Source organism: Sebastes fasciatus, chromosome 11 (genome assembly GCF_043250625.1).
Source record: "Sebastes fasciatus isolate fSebFas1 chromosome 11, fSebFas1.pri, whole genome shotgun sequence".
NCBI classification, from domain to species: Eukaryota; Metazoa; Chordata; class Actinopteri; order Perciformes; family Sebastidae; genus Sebastes; species Sebastes fasciatus.
Window position 1 is genome coordinate 6060163 of NC_133805.1, and position 21467 is coordinate 6081629.

Consider the following 21467-nt stretch of genomic DNA (forward strand, 5'->3'; position numbering starts at 1 on the left):
AAAGATTGTTACACGTTAGGCGCGTCAAAAAGTCGTATAAATACATGTTAAATTACACATTTACGCCTTTTTGTCCTTGTTGTTATGACTCACGTACGACACGATAATCTGAAGCCTCTGGTACGATAGATTAACATTTCTAATCTGGCAACACTGCCCAGAGCCCTGACTATGAGATATCACTATATCGCTTATCCTGAAAGGATGAAGCAAAAAGTCACTCGTGTGGTCTTCATGTGCAGATAATATTCACAACAAAGTGTCTTCTTTGGGTGTTTCCAGCAGCCACAGTAACCACAGTCTAATTGCTTTGAGGCTCCTTTTTGGCAAAACCTATAGAACGTTTTCATAAAATATGATGTATGTGATGGCGCCTGCTTTTATAAATACGTTCAACCTGTAATTTACTCACCTGTTAACAGACTTTCTAATGTTTCAATAAAGGCTACATTGGATCGAATGTGCATAATCAATGTATATTAAGACGAGACGGATATTTACAGGTGCTGTTTTACAGCCACATACTGTAATGCCTCTCATCTCTGCCAGCGTGAAACTGGTTGGGATTAACCAATTTGCCAATATTTTATGGTAACTTTGTAGGACCAAATCTCACTGTGACTGAAGGTCTACTGTATATCTACAATTTACATCTTTAAAAGACGCCTTACACAGGTTTAAGGTCCTCAATTTAGGGTGTTATGGGATCATTCTACTGTATATTAATCCCAATGAATACAGTGAAATGAGAGGAAATAAAAGTTGAGAGATCCATTGGCTGGCCAGATCGTATTGTGTTCTTTTTCTTAATTCTGTAAATTCTGAATGGAGTCTGGAATGGACTGTTTTTTTAAGATCGTTTCAAAAAAAATTATATAATACTTTGTGAAAAAATATGTCTGATTCACCTCTTTTAACATCATCATCATCATCATCATCATCATCATCATCATCATCATCATCATCATGACCCAGGGGTCAGAGCTGGTCTTGTGTAGGGAGCAGGCACACACACAGCAGAGCAACACAAACACACTGGGAGCGACAGAGCTCTGAAGCAACTTAACAAGGTGAATGAATCAAGCACACCACAATCATGCATGATTTAAAAATAAATGCATGCATGTCTGAACAATCCCGGTGATAAATGGATCATTGTCCCACATGCCGAAACAGTGAAATGATCCAAAAATGACACGTTGAACATATGGAGATGTATTACAAAAATCACAACACAATGAACAAGCTGTGCACATGCAGCTCGCACTGAAATGATCCCTCCGTTTGTCTGATCCCACTATCTCCTCTTTGGTTTGAGAATGAAGTCATCACAGTTTAGAAGGGTTTTCCCTCTGAAGCAATATTTCTCAATTATTTCTGACACGCATTTCATCAGCTCAGAGAGAATAAGAGAGAGAGAGAAGGATGAACAGACAGATAGAAACAGACTGACCATATAAATAAAACTCTGACCTATACAACCCCTCTCAGTCTGCTCATGTGTCCTCTTCCTGTCCAAATTATCATTCCTCTATCTCAGTTTTTCATCCTCCCATCTCCTCAATCTGCCTTACATCACTGGATATTAATGTGGATCCAGAAAAAAAGGTGCATTCCCCTCTAAATCTGACCCTGTGTTTCTAAATTGATTGAAGTAGCTGTGTTCTCCCTTTGGCCTCCGATGCTCGGCCGGCTATAAACAGCTCGAGGAAGTGACGAGGCCGAGGCATTATCATCTATATTTAATGCGATAAGGTATTTAATGGGAGTACGTCTTAATCTGGGGTCTGGCCAACTGCCAAGGGAAACATTAATGCTGGAACGCCGGTTGCATCAAACACATTGCCTATGCAAAAAGTGCTGCGGTGTGAGAGTTAATCTGAAATGTTATGCAAAGGGGTTTCTGTGGTGAATCCCACAAGCACCTGCACAGACAGAGGAGCAGGTGGGTGGAGAACTTTGGGCCCTATTTTACATTTTTGCACGGTGCAAGTGCATTTAGGGCATGTCCAACTTCATATTTGTGAGTTAAGCGGTGCATAATCTGGGCGCAAAGCAAGGCGCAAGGGCAAGTGGTATTACAAGACAGGACGGGCCGGGGCTAGCTGGTTAGCATGCTCGTTTCAGTAGATATCTCTGCAACACAATACACAGACTTCTTTGACATAACATCAACACCGTAACCTCTTCACAGTCTGTTGATAATGTTCATTTTTTAATGTTTTAAACTTCTGGCCACATCTCACTTATTGCACCTTTAAATGATCTATTAGCAGAAATGGAATATCTTATATTCATAACTATGTTTTCATTAGTGTATAATCACCTGAAACTAAGAATCGTTGTCTTTTCGTTAGCTTAGAATGAACCCTTCATATCTACATAGTGAGCGGGTCTTCTTCACGGAGTCCTCCATGTTGCTATAGTAGCCCAGAACGCACAACGAACACTGGCTCTAGAGACCCTTTCGTGTTTTTACGTCACCTGAAGGCCGCCGTAGTTCTCTAACACGCTTGTGTTGTCACTGCAGACCACAACACCTGTCTTTCACTATCTAGATAGCTAGTTATCTATCGCCAAATTGCTAGTTATATATAGCTATCTAGCAAGTTGCTAGCCATCTGACACCAAATTGGTGGTTCATGATTTAATTTAATTTTATTTGTATTGTTTTTAGCAGTTCTAGCAGTGATAGTAAAAACAAAAACACTGTTAACATGTGCTTTTGTCTGCTGACCGGCTGGTCTCAAACAGCCAGCAGCTCTACACAGCTGCGAAAAACATTGGCGCAAATTTCCAAATTTGTTTGGTTAAACTGATGACATATCGGAAATCTAGACGGCTACTTTCTCACCTGAAAAAGCATTAACACTTTAAAGTAAAAGATGATAACCATGGATATATTAACACTGGTGACGGGCGACGCTAAGCGGAAGTGAGAACACAACATGACGCAATGCGGAACCGTCCTAGTTCAGGCAAAGAATAAGGTGGATAGCATTGGATAACAGACAATCTCTCCTCAATTCATCCCTGATAGAAGTTCCTGTAATGAACCAGGATAGTAACTGTTACATAACAACCAGCCGGTACTGGGCTATCTTTAGTACATCAACAAAACAGAAGGGAGGAGAGCTCAAAAAAATAAAGCCCTGAATAAGAGCATGCTAAATGATTAATAAGTTCTGCACTGTGCTGAGTCATTTTAAAAGTTCAGTCGAAGGTTAAAATCTATGTTTCTCGCCCGTTTCTCCCACCTGAAGCTTTTAATGCGCAGACGTCCTGTGTGTAAAATGATGTTCAGGTGATGAAATAGCTATTTGCAGCACAGCACGCATGTCTCTAGTACAGAATGTTGCTTTTGGGCACAATTACACAGGAAGACTGCAAAAAGGCGCGCTGCGCTGCTTCGTCATTGTCGTTAAAGCCTCCTAGTGGGTTTGTGTTTTTGTTGCTCGGCAACCGCAAATTCAGTTAACGTTCAGCTGTTATTCACTCAAGCAGCTATTGATGATTATAAACATTAACAATTCATGATAAAAGGCTACGAGACATTTCATGGGGAGGTTTTGCACATCATTTATGACTGCAGTAACTACTGCAGATGTTAAACTATGGGTTGTCCTGTGTTTATTATTATTGTCCCTGCGTAAGTCCCATCTGTCTGCTGATCCAGTTTTTCAGTAGATAAAGAGAATAGCAAAGTGCATGGTGACGTCAAAGCAGAGCTACAGTGGGAACGACTAGAAAAGACTGCCCTCTGCTGCTGAAAACATGTCCTGTGTGATCAGGCTGCTACTCTGCTCCTGTCACCACCTGCCACTGCTGCCGTGCTACAGAAACCCACAGAATGGCAACTGTCTGCAATAATCAGCATAACATTTGAGATTTTATCAACTCAAATTTAAAGCAACAATATGCAGCATGTTTAAAATGGGTAACAGCAGTCCTAATTCAAAACATTGGAGCCGTGGCCCGTCCGCTCCTCCGGTGTGACTGATAGCAGTTAGCGCCTATTTTTTTGCAATTTGAGGGTTACCTTCTAGACACGACCGTGTTAGCCTCTGGCCAGCTAGGGGTGTTAGAAAATATAGAAAATATTGAATATCGGGATATTGTGTTTTGTGATACTGTATCAATTTTTAATTAACAGTTCACAGGCAAAGATCAACTCAGTTAATGCTCTATTTTATTTGCAAATGAAATGATGTTGGATGTTACAGGGACTGTGATAAATACAGATCCCACTGTTATAATTGATTGCATAAAAAAAAGTAAATTTTTACTCAGATTTTATGCACATGGTGATGTGTTCTTTACTCTATGACAATTTTCTTGAAATTAGATTTAAAAAATCGCAATATATCGCCAAATTCTTGCCAATACAAAGCCCTCTGGCCAGCAGTAGACAGAAACACTTCCCCGGCTGTGTGTCTCAAATACTTGCTGCCTTGATTAGATTTTTCACTTCCGGCCAGGGCTTTAGCTCCAGCCTTTTTTATAACTGTGTGACAAATCTAACTCTCCCTAACACCCCTAAACCACACTACGTACTGTACACCACAAGGTCCTCCTCTCTCCTCATTCCCCTGACTCCCCCCTCCCCCCTGCTGCCACGGTAACACATGCAACCAACCCTCCTTCTGATACCTGTAGAGTGATCCATGGAGTGGATTCCCGGGCCACCAGAAGAAAACAGATCAGTGGTTTTAAACGGACTGCTTCCACCGGTGTTACTGGTGTTACTTTTGTTATCCACGCCGAACAGGCCCGAACTCTTCTGGGCGTCCATAGCCGAGCCCATCCCGGTCTGGCCGAGAGCGGAGCCCATAGCGGACTGGAACGGTGGCAGGCCGGACCCCATGGTCCCTCCCATCCCGGACTGAGAAAAGCCTGATGGAAGAGACAGAACACAGAGATACATCACCAACAGACAACTATGCTGCTAAATACACCATATACATACTGCTTCTCTTTTATTTTATGTATATACTGTAAGGAAGCTGTAATAATAGTGGTGAAACTGAGTAATAGCATTATTAACCATGTCATACTAGCTTGTCGCGAAGGAGGTTAAATAACGCTCCAAACTTGCGCTAAATTTTGGCTGTCAAGGTCATTTTCAAAGGGCTCCCTTGACCTCTGACCTCAAGATATGTGAATGTAAATGGGTTCTATGGGTACCCACGAGTCTCCCCTTTACAGACATTCCCACTTTATGATAATCACATGCAGTTTGGGGCAAGTCATAGTCAAGTCAGCACACTGACAGCTGTTGTTATTTGTCCACTCCCATGTTGATAAGAGTATTAAATACTTGACAGATCTCCCTTTAAGGTACATTTTGAACAGATAAAAAAAATGTGTGATTAATTTGCAATTAATCACGATTAAATATTCTGTCTGGGGTTATACATTTCCTTTGCAATAGACTTGCTGGAAAGCAGTAAATACTATTAAAAGGTCAATTTGTATGCAGCACTTCTGGTGCGTAAACATACAACAACTACAAAGCATCAGTTTGCGTCAAAAGTTAATGTTTTTATCTAATTGTTTGCCCCCCAGGTTGATTTTGGCACAGAATATCTAAATAATTACAATATCGTTTAGCAGCTTCACTTGTATGTCACTACATAGTGTTTTTATAAGCACATAAATACAACAAAACAGCTAAAAACATATTTCCTAAGCCAGACCAGATTGAAATTAACACATCACATTTAACCTCTTTGTTAGTTAGTTTTTCACATGAAGTTTTGTCAGATACAAACAGAGAGGAGGGATAATATTACGTCCTTCAAAGTTTGTAATCAGAGATAAAAAATGACTCAGGAGTTGAAAAAGTAAAGTGGACCTAGAAATGAGTCAGGCATGCTGTTGTCCTTTGTCTTGTTCTGGTTCCATTGATCTGTCCTCCCACCCATCATAGGACCTGGTAAAGAGAGAGACAGACAGACAGATAGAAAGAGAGAGAGAAAGAGAAAGAGAAATGAAATCGTGACCAAGGGAGGGGAACAGTGGGGTCAGAGAGAGACAGAGAGTCAAAATGAGTGGGAGGAGTGGAAAAACAGAGATCAGGAGAGATGAGTAGCAGAATGAATCGAATCAGTAGAACATAAAAAATAAAAATGTGTGCATGCAGGATGTAACGTTGAATGGAATCACATAAAATAGCCTGAATGTAAACATGTTTTTGACATTTTGGCATGTCACAGTAGGAAAAGCACAGGTGGAAATAATAAAACAAATGATGGCTGAAGATATATGAGCTATAATCCAAGTCAAGTCTCAAGTCTTTGAGCTAGAGTCCGAGTCAAGTCTCAAGTCTTTCCTTAAACTTACTTACTTACTTTCCTTAAAAATGGACAATATTTAGTGTTCAATATGTTTGTGTTGAGGAATATGTGAGAGTTTTGGTCTTCATGGTGACCACATAAAGGATGTGACAACCTCCTTATGTTGTGGAGTCTATAGTTTATGGTAGCCACATGTAAAAGGAGACCACTTTGCTAGTCTTGCAAAGATGCAATGTCAATATAAAATGATTCGCTAGGTTCTGATGAACATTTTAAGTCACAACTGGTATGAGTTATTTTACAGGGGGGAACTACATCTCCCATGAGCCTATGCAACAGCAAAAACTACATTAAAAGTCTGTGCAAACTTCTTCTATACTAAAGTGGCAAAACCAGTGTGATAAATGACAAGCACTCCCTCCACCCTCACCAGACAGGTAGTCAGAGCTGAAGGCGGGCTGTCCTGGTGGGTCTTGGCGTCCCCCTGATGACATCATCGATGACATCATCCCTGGACCTAAAGGAGATAAAAATGCATCATCAGAATCATCGCAGAATCATTATTCTGTTAAGCTTTTCACTGCACACATTTCCAGGTATGAAACCCAGACCTATAGAATGAATTCTGCATCCTTCAGGCTTTCTTTTTAAAATCCTCCGTGCAGTGAGACGGACTGAAAACAGCAGCTGAGTCTGTCACTCTGCTCCGTCAGCTGTTTAACCATCACACAGGCTCCAGCTTCCCCCAAAAACCAGCCCCTCCAGCCTGCCAGTGTGTGTTTTGTGTACAGCTCTTTTGACGGTGAGGCGAGCAGACACAACACGTCGCCGAAAGGGCCTATCACCATGGTTACGCAAGGAGAGGACGACAGCATCTGCGGCTCTCTGGGCAACACTTGCTGACAGTGGATGGGTCTTAAAGGATCGATGCATGTGTGAGGAACACATAACACACTCATAACCTATTGATAAATAGTGTAATATAATAATATATAAAATGCATGTTTGATGTTGCTGTTAAAGGTAGGAGTAGCAGTAGGAGGAGGAGGAGGGGAGTTAAGTGCTGCAGTATAATGAAAGACATCAAAAGGATGGCATAATCCATTGACTAAAGTAAAGATTTGCTCGGCCGGCTCCATTAAATCCCATTAAGAAGCACAGATTTATAAAGCTGTTATCATTACAACAAAAGAATATTATCAACTAAATAATACAAATATTTACTGCAAGTCCACTTACATCATCAGGGGCCGTTATCTGATCAAATGAAGCTAACTGATGTCCACTCCATATTCATATTTATGAACACATGTCGACAAAAACTAAACAGTACGAGCTTCACAAATGTGCTTTTCAATAAAAAAAGCTTCTGTTATGGATTTCATGAGATTGTGCCATAGTGGTAGTTTCATTCAGTGTATGAAGCTTCAACCGTTGCCATGGTAGTCGACCTCTAAATCAGAACCAAGCCCCCAGGAAGAGCGCCGGTCGTTGATCCCAATTTTCGTAGTGGCCAAACTGCAGTACTACAACTTCCGTGTCCGTCACGTTATGCCATGGCCCAAAAATACTTTTTCCCATAGACTTACATTGGGAAAGAGACGTCTGTAACTCAGTGGATAATTATTTTTGAGGCGAATCAACTTCCCAGTACGAACACTTGAATAGCCTTTATTTAAATCATTAGATCCTAAAAGTTGTAAAACGCACTAATAGCTGAATCCAGAGTTATTTCCCTTCCTCCGTTTGTGTGATTGAGCTCCAGACCGAGGCTGGAGCGAGGGCTGAGAGGCGGAGTTAGCAAGCCGGGACGACAGCGTGACGGCTGTGACCCCGTGACCGAGCGGACGCTACTGCGCCTGCTCCGTGGGCCCAATGGATGCGGAAGATCGCCGGAAGCCTTTTTGACTTCATGCGCCGCTGAGCAACTTTCATAGGAATGAACGGGGCCCCGCCTCCAACGCTGTATCCAGTTCTCTTAAAACATCCATGGTCTGAACATTTTACTGTTGCATTGGGTATGTAAATATTGATGATAATAATCACAGCTGTCAGATAAATGTAGAGGAGTGAGTATGTAATATTTCCCTCTGCAATGTAGTAGAGTAGAAGCATAAAGTAGAATAAAATGGAGGTAATCAAAGTACAACTGCCTCAAATTGTACTTTAGTACAGTATTTGAGTAAATGCACGTAGCTATAAGCATTAACCTCCCCTTTCCAACCACTCTATGTTTATTGTTAAATATCAGCTATTTCCTGTAGGAATACGTATAAATTAATGTAATCTCCATCTATAATATAATTCATTTTGATGAAGTACAATGTGATCATTGTTTCTTTCCCATCCATTAGCCTGCTGCTGCTGCTACACAGCAAATATTAAAAAGTATGTATCTGTCCGTGGTCCTGAAATACCAGGAGAAAGATAGACAGTAAGACATTCCCATACAACTAAACTACATTCTCAATGAGGTTTCAAGGAAACCTGAAAGGTTCGGAAGAAATGCAGCGGTTTACGCTCGAGCTGCTGTTTTCCTCCAAATGTATTCAGAGGGAATGAGGACACACAGTTTTGGCGCCGGGCCAACATCAGTGTAATGGTGGATGTCATGAATAATTAACAACTGCGCATTAACCGTGAGTTTAGGCGCTCTGGATCGAGTGTGTTTGAGGGAGCAAGTGTTTCTTTATGGCTGTATCCATTTTCGGCTCTATAAAAAGGTAAGGAGGTATCCGTGGATTGCTGAATTTACATCCTGGTGAAACCAAACACACACACACACACACACACACACACACACACACACACACACACACACACACACACACACGTTCCAGACAGAACGCCACAAGACAACGCCACTCGTCGATCCCTCTTCAGCTGCCAGTCTCTCTTCCTGAGTCATGTCTGTTTTCTCTCATCATCGTCACTCAACATCTCGTCATGTTCCTTGCTTTGCATTCTCTACTTTTTGCATGCAAGATGTCACAGAATCTAGAAAAAAGGTGCCACAATCAGTTTTAGCTAGGGCAGTGAATGCTCAGTTTTTAAAGCTAGAGTGAAGACCGCTGTTCGTGTCCCGTGTGTGAAACGTGGTCATTTGTTGCGTTTTTGTTCTGTTTTGTTTCGATGTCGTAGTCAGTTTAAGCCAAACCGTGATGTTTAACTGAACTTAAGCCGGTAGTTTTGTTGGGTATTTGTTTTGTTTTGTTTCAATTTACATTAATCATGTGTTTAAAACTGTTTAAAGAGTACATTTCCCTGTATTTTGGTTAGTGCAGATTAGTTGTATGGGAACGTAGGCAGGGTTGGTCTCACTGTAAATGGAGGGATGGATAGGCCAGACTCTGGGTGCAGGTGCTGTGCATATAAAAAGTTTGCTCCTTTAGCCCTTTACTTTTTGCTCGTTCTCCTTCTCTCTCTCAGACATCCCCATACACACACACAAACACACACACACAGACACACTGTATGTGCGTGCAGGCACAGTCAGAACCCAGACAGTCCTCTGAGGAGAGCAGCCAGTATCGAGCCTCAAGGTCAAACCCCCTCTTTTTTTTCAGACATTATTTTTGTGGCATTTCCGCATCAGTGGACTCGAAGCTCTTTTTCAAACCCACTGCCAGGAGAAACAAGTCAAAATATACAAGTGGGGAAACACCACAAAAATAGCTTTTGCTGCGTAGTTAGATGGGCTCGCCGCCGTGTGCGTGACAGGGACCGGCTGTACTTCCACGTTGCTCGGTAGTGTTTGGTAAAGATGAAAAGTTAGTCTTCCGTTTTTAGCTCATCTTGTTAAGTCGTCTTCAACTGGTATAGAAAGGAAGGAAAATGGATAAAGTATGAGCCTTGAGACGTGGCTTGTGTGTGTGCTTTACAAACGGTGAAGATAGAAGAGTTAAGTGTATCTGAAAAAGTTGTTTTCCACAATCATGCAATTAATTGCGATTACATATTTTGATCGATTGACAGCCCTAATGGAAATGTAATACTATATTGTTTGAGTATCCCTTTAAGGCTGCTGACAGCCTCTAACTCATACAGTTCTTCTCAGAGGTCAGAGTGCACGGCTGTCTGCTGTGCAGTGCCTCTGAAGTGGCTTGGGTCTTGCTGAAGTGCACCTTGCGACGATGGACCGTATACTGTGGGGGGGTACCAAGGCTGAATCCGGTTGCACTTCAGCTCCCAGCGAGAGAACAGCTTTCTAGGTGATAGCAGTCAGCCTGTGGGGGTTACCCTGCTGCCTCTATATTTAGATAAACATCTTATGGGTCAGTTACAGATGGGCAACAAGGTCAATATGAAGTTTTATTTTAAATGTTGTGCTCATATCAGTATTCTAGGTGCATGTTTTATCATGATCTCCGCCAGATGTAAGCCTGTGGGGAGATCATGCGTTTGGTCATATGTGTGTCTGTCTGTCCGCAGCTAATCTCTCATAATACTGGACCCATCAGCCTAATATTTTTTGTGCTTATATATGACTGTATGCTCAAGGACCTCTCATGGTTACGGTGATGCACACTTTTTGAAAAAACTATTTTTATTAGTTTTAGTTTTAGTTTTATGCCGTCATTGGCTGCTGACTCCTCACTCCTCTTAACCGGCCGGTAGGGGGCGCAACTGCTTCAGTGGCAAAAGGCATTTCGGTGAGACCAAAAACAAGCTTTACCTAGTCTGCTGCAGGCCACATTTTGTTATTTGTCTTGGTTCAAAAACTGACATCCATAGAAAAGGTTTTGTCTCATTTTGACCCGGAGCATCTGCAGATTAATTCCATACCCGATATGTTATGATCCACTTAAGTTAGGCACGATACGAGATAAATAAATCCCTGTTTTTGTTATCTTCGTCACCATATTGACTGTAAGAGGAGCCGGGAGGGACAACTGAGTGAGATTCAACTCTACTGAGGACACTTCTCTACTTATTATTGTTTCCTGTCTGTTACTGCCATTTTTCACCGGTCGTCATCTTGGTTTTTGCAACCAGAAGTGACACGTGAGGGTGGAGCGAAGTACAACCGAACGCTGAATAAGACATTTTTAGCCAACCGAAATGTTAAAAATTAACTTTAACGAACTGAAAACACATTTTCTCATAGACTTTTATACAATCAGACTTCTTTTTGCAACCAGAGGAGTCGCCCCCTGCTGGCCGTTAGAAAGAATGCAGATTTAAGGCACTTCCGCATTGGCTTCACTTTTAAGACCCTGGAGGTTGCCCTCTCTCCCTTCTCCGTGTTTCATGCAGTTAATATTGGCGTGTGTCTGTTACTAATGCTCAAATCTTTGTCCCCAAGCCAAGGACAGGGGAGGTTAATGTCAAACTGCAGCATCCCATCCTCAGTCACAGCTGTCACTACCTCTGGAGAGAGACAAGCACTTAGAGTGAGAGAGAGAGGGGGGGGTGAAAAGTGAGTGAAGTTTGAGGAAGGCAGTGGGTAGCAAAGGGATGGAAAAATGCTTTTCAATATCATATAAAGGGTAAGGCTGGCTATATTCTGTATTTCTTATCTTACTGTCAACACATCCTAAGACAAGACCAATTAGTCTGTCTCTCAATACTTTCTGACTTTCCTATCCTGTCTGTGGCACTCATGCCCATTGGTTCCTACTGAAGATGTTGTTACTCAAACAGGAGGACTATTTTCAGTAACACAAATTTGGTGCTAGTGAGTATTTGTGGCAGCAGGATGGCGTGTGTGGGATTGAGTCAAAATAAACTACAGTGAGTGTGTTAAAGGTAACGAAGGAGCATGTCACCCGGTGACACAGTTTGTCTCACTGATGTGTTTTTAATAGCTTTTGGACAACAATGGAGAAATGAGATATATCAGGCTGCCGGGACACAGACAATACTTCAAATAAATCAATCAATTCAATGGGATTTATTGACGATAAGAAAACAGTATTGCCTCCCTTACCCTTCGAGCTAAAAGCCATGTGACAACATGCTCTCAAACAGTCAGCAGCTCATTTAAACATTTGCTCTTCTGACTTTTTCTTTTCTTCTACCACGTCATTGTTTGTTTTAGTCTTTTCATGGGCTTGGTTGGCAATTTAGAAAGAAAAGATGCCATGTCATCGCTGAATTTCAAAGCAAAATCAACTTTCGGCAAGCTAGTTAGCTTGGAGAGCTAATGTGACCATGTTGAGTGACTAGCCTCAGCATTTTCGCCTATAGTGTGTTAGTTGTTAGCTCGCCAGCTACAGTAGTCCATCAACTAGCCCTGTGAGTCATCCTTACATCACCGAGCTTTGAGCACTGCTTATTTAGCGGGAGTAAACTTAGTGGTGTCACTTTCTGGTGTGACCAGGCCTTCATCCATAGAGTGCTCCTGGGATGACGTATTTTTGTAGCCCAACCAGGAAGTTAGCATCACGTTGAGCAAATGGGATTTTTCCATTGGGTTTTGGAGTATTGCAGAATTTTTTATGCATGCAGCACTTCCTGGGAACAACCATCCGCATCGAACGAGCACACCCCCTGACAACACTGCAAGCAGCAATACCAGGAGCCAAGCAATCGACCCGTTCCGAGCAGCCACGCGCCAAACAGGCACTGCGCTGGTTATGCGAATACTACTTTGACAGTGAAAATATATCATACTGATATTAGACAGGAGGGGTAAGGGATGAGGGGAGGTGGGAAGAGAAAAAAACAAGGGGTGCAGGAGGATGGAAGATAAGTTGGATGTAATATTGTTTAGAATAGATGATGGATGGTGGGATGCACAGAAAGTGAGCACTCATTACTAGAAATAAAGTCGGTGACGCAGAACAGAATAATGATACGTATGGCGAGATGTATGGCATCGGAGCTGCAGAGCATCAGTAAATGAACAGAAACAGAGAGAGGCAGAGGAAAAAGGTAAATTATTCTCTCCTCTGGGTGCAGATGTTGCTGTGGTCCAACAGCACACTCCAGATGCTCTGTGGTAATGGTGCAGTCCCATGACCATTGAATGCATGATGCAAATCCTGTTACTGTGACTGGCAGATCTGGGGGGGTGCTGCTTTTCCTCTCAGCTCAAACACAAGCCAGGTTTCCATCCTTATATATAATGCACATTTTAACCAAATCATATACAGAAAATCTGCAAGAGAAAATGCGAATGTATGCGTCTCTCGGAGCGGAGGAGTTGTAGTTTCGTAGCATTTATTCACCGACAATTAAACTGTACACACACTGCTACAGCTACGTTCACAGCTAGAACACCACCAACAACCCCGCAATTGCCACCGCCACACACACACGGTCTGTCGGACACTCGTTAAAGTTACGCCGTGCTGACAGACTATGTGTGGCGGCGGCGAGCACAAAGCCACCGGCAATGCTAGAGCTGCTAACGTAGCACAAACACACACACTGTTGGTCGGACACTCGCTAAAGTTACGCCGGGCAGACACACAGCTGACAACCTGCAAACTAAACTAAATGTGTGGTGGAGACTTTCACTGGCTTGGTTACAACCTGTCTGACTTTGTTATAGTGATGTTGCCATGTTCACACATCTCAACCATCATTTTATCCTTTAATATCTTAATCCTAAACTTTTACATTATAACTGATACTGCAAGTCATAAAGTCTGTCTAGTCTGTCTGTCTGTCTGTCTGTCTGTATGTCTGTCAGTCAGCGTTGTACTCAAGAAGTGCTGTAAAAGCTTCAGTTACATCACATTCACTTCAACATCTCTGCTGAACTCAGCACACACACACACACACACACACACACACACACACACACACACACACACACGTCCTAATTATTGGCAGTGACAGCCAAGGTGTGTGTGTGTGATGACCTAACCAGAGCTGCATGTGTGTGGAGCTGCTGCTATTGATGCTTCACTGTACAGACAGCACTGCAGTCACATGTGACTGCAGTACTGTCTTGTACTGTAACACACACACACACACACACACACGCACACACACGCACGCACAAATACAAATGCAGACTCATGCACTCAGGAGGAATGCAAAAAACAATGCATCAGATACACACATAGACACACACTGCAGAGTGAGTGTGTCTTACACACACACACACACACACTAGGGATGTTAATAATTAAACGTTTAACCGACATTAAGAATTTTAACTGATTAATGCTATCGGTTAAAACGATTAAAAGAAACATTAAAAATGAATTAAAAAGCTGAGCAAAACTCAGAGGAGCGGCTCGTCACTTAAAGGAGAAAAGCTGGTCCACCTTAACATCCTTAAGAGAGTCTGAGCCGGAGTTGCAGGATAGAGGAAGTCGGCTCGGGTCTTAACGGTTAATAATCGGTTATCGAGGGTCAGTTATCGGTTAAAAAAAGAAATCTAAATTAGCATCCCTAACACAGACACGCTTATATATACATAGAATACTTATTAATGCAGAGCTCCCTCTCTCTCTCTGCCCTGTAGCTCGATCACACATACAGTACGTACAGTAGAAGCACACACACTGCAGGGATGTGTTTCTCATGCCTCAGCAAACGCAGCTCCTCCCCAGCTAGATAGAATCACCAGCAGACTGCAGTACAACTTTACCTTTACCTTCAGTTTAAACATACCACTGTTGCACTATGGAGTTTTGATTGAATCTAGATCAGCAGATCATTGGTTTTATGCCCTGACAACTGTCGTTTAGACTTTCAAATTCTTCTTTAAAAAGAGAACTGTACTCCCTTTTTATTTAGAAAGTGTTTAAAAAATTAGACTCCAACAGTCTACAATATAAAAAGCTGCATCTTTTCAGTATCTGTGTGACCCACTTCAGTACATAATCATTACAAAAACTAAACAGAAATCCTTCTGCAGTGCATTATAGTGTGCTGTAATCCACAAAAATAAGGTGTTGTTGTCTACAAACTGTAGTTTATCTGTCAACGATGTCTTCGTTGTTGACATAATTCACGGGGGAAGACTTCAGAGAAGCAGAAGAATTTTCCACTTCTGTTGTTTCTCCGTCATCTCCGACTCCAGCAGCGGCCACGGTGTCTCAAAGTGCAGCTGCGGGCTACCGGTAAGATATGCCGTGTCTTCTTCGAAGTGCTGTTTTTTTTTTCTTTGGACGTGCGCGAGTAGGCCGGGGTGGAAATAAAAAAATACTGGGAGGATCGCCGATCCTGCTTTTGATTTTGAAGGTCAAAATTGAAATCTAATTTCCATCGATTTTCGATTTAGAATCAAAAACGTGTCACTCCTAGGTGCTATAAGTGATTATATACCTCACTTTATATAGATAATAAATAAATAAATGAGAGGATACGATATTCACGGCGATTTGCAAAAAGAGAAATGTTAAAGCTTGTGTAAGAAGCACATTTAAATACCTGTACGATATTCTACCCTTTTAAATGTTCGCTACACACAAACTTGTAACAAGCCACATGTTTATACCGAAGTTCAGTCCCAACGATGACAGTTTTGTTACTACTAGTATCATTTATAACTCTAGGGGTTGACAGATCCTTATGTTTCATCTCAAAAGTCGACTTTAACTCACAGAAAAAGACACTGCTGGATTCGGGTCAAAGAGCCGTACTGTAAGTGTCGTGCAAATTGAGCTCCAGGAAGACGAAACGAGGCCAAACCAACGGTTTGCCCTCGCTGACATTGAGGACAAATGAGCTTTTGGTTTCCCATTCAGTTCACATAGCAGGAGTCGGGTTTATTACAGCCCTTCATCACAGCTGAGGCCTCAAACGACTTCACAGCTTCCACATTATTATTAACACTGAAACGAGAGGAAAAGCTTCCCACTACAGAATGGTAATGAAGGTACGACATCACAAAAGGAAGAGCAAGAGGTCGAAATAAAATAAAATAAAAGAAAGTGTGAGGAAATAGAAGCAGAGGTAAAGCTGGTTAAATACGGGACACTGAGAGAAGAGGAGATACTCCGTTGTCTCAGACAATAGATCTCGTTGAGTGGTAGTGGTTCTGACATGTACTCTGACCAATCCAACTAAATACGCCAATACGTCAGTCTAGCACGATATAATGTCAGAAATATTTTATATTAATAGATAACATTTTCACCCTGCGTTCATATCATATTATTGATGATTGTAACACATTATTGTTGTACTGTCATCCCACCCACTTTTGGGCTCATGGATATAAATTAAACAGCATTGTAAATTCACATGTCTACAATTAAAATGGTAGAAAATACATAAATAATACCAACTTTACCTTTACTAACATTTGGAGGGAAACACTCCGACACATTTTTTGTTTGTTTTTATTTTGTCTTCTTTTTATAGCTCAGTAATAAATAAATAATCAATAATAAAATAAAAATAATAAATGTTAAATATAAATATTTAATAAAATACAATTGTTATAATAATAATTATTAGAAAAATAATTATATATATCATATATATTATATACTTTTTTCCTTGAGATGCTAAGAGTAAAATAAAGTAAAGCAGCCTGCACATAAAAAAATAAATAAAGTGGGCCCAGAATTGGTCCTTGAGGGGCCCCACATTAGTCTCTGGGTTAATATCTTATCATGTGAGTCTACGAGTGTAATGCACATTTGACTGAGGATCTGTGAGTGCACATAGAGAAGGTAGCCTACAGGCCTGCTCTATATAGTCACCAGTATTTCAAGTAGTCACACATACACACACACACACACACACAGCCAGAGGACGTGTGCCTGCTTTGGGTGGTCACGATCATACCAGCTGTGCATGGACATGTCAAAGACTATGTGAGAGGATACGACTGACGGCTGATGGTTTATCATAAAGGATTAAAAAAAACATGCACGCTACTCTGTCCGATGTGCCAGATGTGTTTAGCATCATGAATATCAAACCAATCAACAACATCTTCTATCTATGGATCTATGTCGCTCTCCGGTTTCCATCCATTTATGCCATCACATTAGCGTGATGAATCTGGAGTTGGTAATGTATATGAACATGATACATCCAGTTTTAATTAGCTTTTGACATTTTGGCATTATAATAATCATCTTCATAGACACACAACTTTATCATTACAGTGACACACTGTACATCTGCATCACATCTATTTGTTATTGTTCAACACTCACTGCATGACAACAGACAGATTTAGGAAAGACAGTATGCTGTATCATTCCTACATCATCTGCCAACTTACAGTATACAACAAAAATAGTGAAAAGTACTAGAAATGACGGCTGTCAATCGATAAAAATAATGATCTTGATTAATCGCATGATTGTCCATAGTTAATCGCGATTAATCGCAAATTAATTGCAGATTTTTTATCTCAAAATGTACCTTAAAGGCAAATTTGTCAAGTATTTAATACTCTTATCAACATGGGAGTGGACAAATATGCTGATTTATGCAAATGTATATATATATTTATTACTGGAAATCAATTAACAAAACAATGACAGATAATGTCCAGAAACCCTCACAGGTACTGCATTTAGCATAAAACAATATGCTCAAATCATAAAATGGCAAACTGCAGCCCAACAGGCTGACTTGACTATGACTTGCCCCAAACTGCATGTGGTTATCATAAAGTGGGCATGTCTGTAAAGAGGAGACTCGTGGGTACCCATTTTCATTCATATATCTGGAGGTCAGAGGTCAAGAGACCCCTTTGAAAATGGACATGACAGTTTTTCCTTTGGAAGTTTGGAGCATTATTTAGCCTCTTCTTCTGAACTAACTGAGCCCGCTACAACTTAAAAATTGCAAGTTGCGTTACCGCGTTTAAGAAATCAGTGGCATTAAAACAAATTTGCGTTACCGCGTTATTATGGTATTAACTAGTGTTGTCACGATACCAAAATTCTTAAGTTAAGATAAGTTGTTTGCTAAACTCTGGTTCCCTGCAGCGCTGGACTGTTGGACAGCTAGACAGGTTAACATTCAGCTCATTGGACCACACTGTCTGACCTAGCACTGACTGGGTGCTAATGTGTGTGTGTGTGTGTGTGTGTGTGTGTGTGTGTGTGTGTGTGTGTGTGTGTGTGTGTGTGATGGTAATGATGCTAATACAGCACCGTCTCCAGGCTGACACGGCCTGACAATGACAGGAAAAGAGAAAGACGGAGAGGACGGGTGGAACGGAGAATGAAAGACGAAAGAGAAAGCAAAAAAATAAATAAATAAAAAGGCAATAGGGGGAAAAAGAAATAGAAATATAATGCATCAAGGTGAGGCCGAAAATACACGGAAAAAAGGCCAGGAAAAATAAAGAGAAGGAGTCTGAGAGATAACGACAAAGAAAGACAGTCAGCTGAATTAAGTCTAGACGGGGTTGGCCAAAGTGTCGAGGCAATTACACTTAATCTTTGAAACACACGCACACAAACACACACACACAGACACACACACACACAGAGTAAAATCTGAGGAGATTTTAGCGTCTGCAAAAGAAGTCCGTGATCATTATTGGGCTGCTGTTGACTAAAACTAATATTGAAATCACATGATCTCTTAATTTCAACCAGGCCAAAGGCTAAACATGTTTCAATACGCGGTACCCTACATTGTTGAAAACAGCATTAATTATTAACACATCGTGTCTCTGTAACAAAAGAAAAAGCCTTATTAAAGCAGAGTATGTTGAATTTAACATCAATAAATTATCACCTCAATGATCATCAGTGAGAAAGCACCGTTCTCTGAGTCTCAGAGAGGATATAAAGAGTATTTCATTGGTTATATACCAAAATCATGATTTTAAAGAGAGCTATTTTCCAATTACAAGAATCATAATTTTAATTTGAAGATGTACACATGCATAATCTAGCTGTACATTCTATGCGGAGGTGACAATTTGTTGGTAGTTATAAACTGTGCCCAGTTTACGTAGCCAGATGTAGCTAATTACAGTTTATTTCATGAGTTGGTCAAAGTATAATTTCTATTAACAGATATCTGCATATGAATACAGAATCTGTAGGAAACGGGACAAGATTTTTGGTACCGGATGTGTTCTGATTTCCGTAGTCCAAGGAGTATTGACCAATCACGTTTGAGCAGGCTTTGGTTGAAAGCAGGTAATCAGTAGAGCTTGGACGATTCACCTATCTCCCGATTCTATACTATCACGATGCTTGGGTGCCGATTCGATATGTATTGCGATTTTTAAGTTTTGCGATTCAATATTGTGATTTCTTGCGATGTTTATTAACTCTTTTAACACTAGACCATGAGAAAAAGTTGAATCATACACTTCTAGGGGACTTTTACGTTAAAAAATATCTAAATTAATACAGTAAAAATGTTTGATTTTCAGCATGTATGTAGTCAGAGATGTCCTGAAGTCAAATATATCAGTCATTGTCAGGCATTATTTATTTATTTAAATATTTTCCAGCAACCCAAAAATCAAAGAATAAAGACATTTCCATCACAAATTAGTGGTATTTTCTTTCTAATTTATAAGGGACATGTAATGTTTTATACTTCTGGTGAATATAATCCAATTAATCTTATTTCCATATATGTATTTTCTACACTTACCCCAACACCTTATTTTGAAAACCAGATGTAATCACACATGTATAGTTCTGCTAACTTCACCAGACAGGTGAATTTCACGTTACAGAGAAACACGGTAAAATAATAATTGAACACGTGTTCTTTGGTGGATTACATGTTTGCCGCATTGCAGGCGATGCTTGGGTAGATTCAGAAAAGATGGTGAATCTAATGGTATCGGTACATTTGATCGGTAAATTAGAGCCGCGTTCTGCTGATAGAGACACCAGCTCAGAGCGGGACTGTGCAGCCGGCGAGAGATTCAGCAAAGTTATACTTTCTCACAGCTCGTATTAAAACACCGTCATTCTTAAAGTATCAGTACTAAGGAAACGGAGTATCGTACCGTTTTTAACGGCAGGGTATCGCGATACCTCTCTAGTATCTGTTTACCGTGCAACACTAGTGGACGTACTCTCAATAGAATACAAACTACAGTTGTCCCTTGTTAGCACAAATCACCCCCTCCCCTTGAGTTCTGAACAAACCCCCTTTCTAAATATGAATCCATGTCTCTGTGTGTCTACAGGGCTTTTGTGTCTGCTCTATTTAACTCTCCAGCCCGGACGCCTCCCTTATTCTCCCTCCTATACTTCCACAAATCCTCCAGTATGCTTTCATATCTATTGCTCTTCTCTCTTAATCTTCCAGCTCTGCCCTTTCCTTCTGCCATCCATCCATCCATCCATACATCACTTCATTCTTGTAAGGAAGAAACGTTTACACAGAGCTCATCCTCTCTCTCTGCAATGTGATCGTAGAAAAGGTTATAAAATATGGCTCTAAACTGTGCAACCACGATGAAATACTTAAAATAACAACAGTTTCAGACAGTTTCCCCAACAACTAATGGAATTATCTGCCTCGTTTCCAGGAACTAATTAGTGAAAATATTCAAAACAGGTTCTAGATACTGTATATGTGCTGGGGGCTTGTGCTGAGCCAGAGGAGGTGGGGCTCATTAAATGAGCTGCGTGGGCTATTTTAGCTACGGATATCATGAACCTCATCACAGCTAAACATTCAGTTCACCACAGAGATCCATCAGCCTCCAAACAAACACATATTTACCTACAGCTGCTGACAGAGATCGGATCAGAAACAGTAAAAATACTGTTTTTTTTACATATATCATGAGGTAAATTAACAATTAACACAGCATTAAAACTGGGAATATGTATTTTTCATTTCACAGGGACTTATAAATATGCCTGTGTCCTTTGGGACAGAACTGGCACGGAATGTGTGAGCAGAAAGTGGTTAAATGGCTTTAAACATGCAAAACCACTTTTAAGAGTGCAGCACTGAAGTGAAATGTGTGTTTCAGCTGGTTGACCACCTTGAAACTGGACGCCATTTTCACCCAGATGACTTCAATTCAAGCCCAGTGATGTAAAAATATCCATTCTTCTAAATGCATACCAGCCATCTCTTAACTCTAACCTCCAGAAAAGAGAGCTTCCCTGCTACGGATGTCACGATACCAGAAATCTACTAGTCGATACCAATACCAGTGAATTACCACGATTCTCGATACCCAATTCGATACCAAGGTATAAAAAAAAACTAAAAAACAACAATAAATCCCCTGTAATTCAATACTCACTCTTTTACAAAAAACAGAGGCATGTAGCCTTTAAGTAATAAATAAAAATAATT

The 21467-nt window shown here is 40.8% G+C and overlaps 1 protein-coding gene across 4 annotated transcripts in view; it reads right to left on the reverse strand.

Annotated features, from left to right (window-relative positions):
• Positions 1-21467, reverse strand: part of LOC141776544 (uncharacterized) — a 98293-nt gene that overhangs the window by 56630 nt on the left and 20196 nt on the right. For 3 of the 4 annotated variants that reach the window (XM_074650200.1, XM_074650199.1, XM_074650197.1), the window contains exons 3-5: positions 6727-6813; positions 5855-5932; positions 4651-4893 (exon numbers count right to left, since the gene is read on the reverse strand). In XM_074650200.1, coding sequence (XP_074506301.1) covers positions 4651-4893; positions 5855-5932; positions 6727-6813 — 408 coding nt within the window. The remainder of the gene's footprint in view (positions 1-4650; positions 4894-5854; positions 5933-6726; positions 6814-21467) is intronic. The other variant, XM_074650198.1, reaches the window with a different exon arrangement.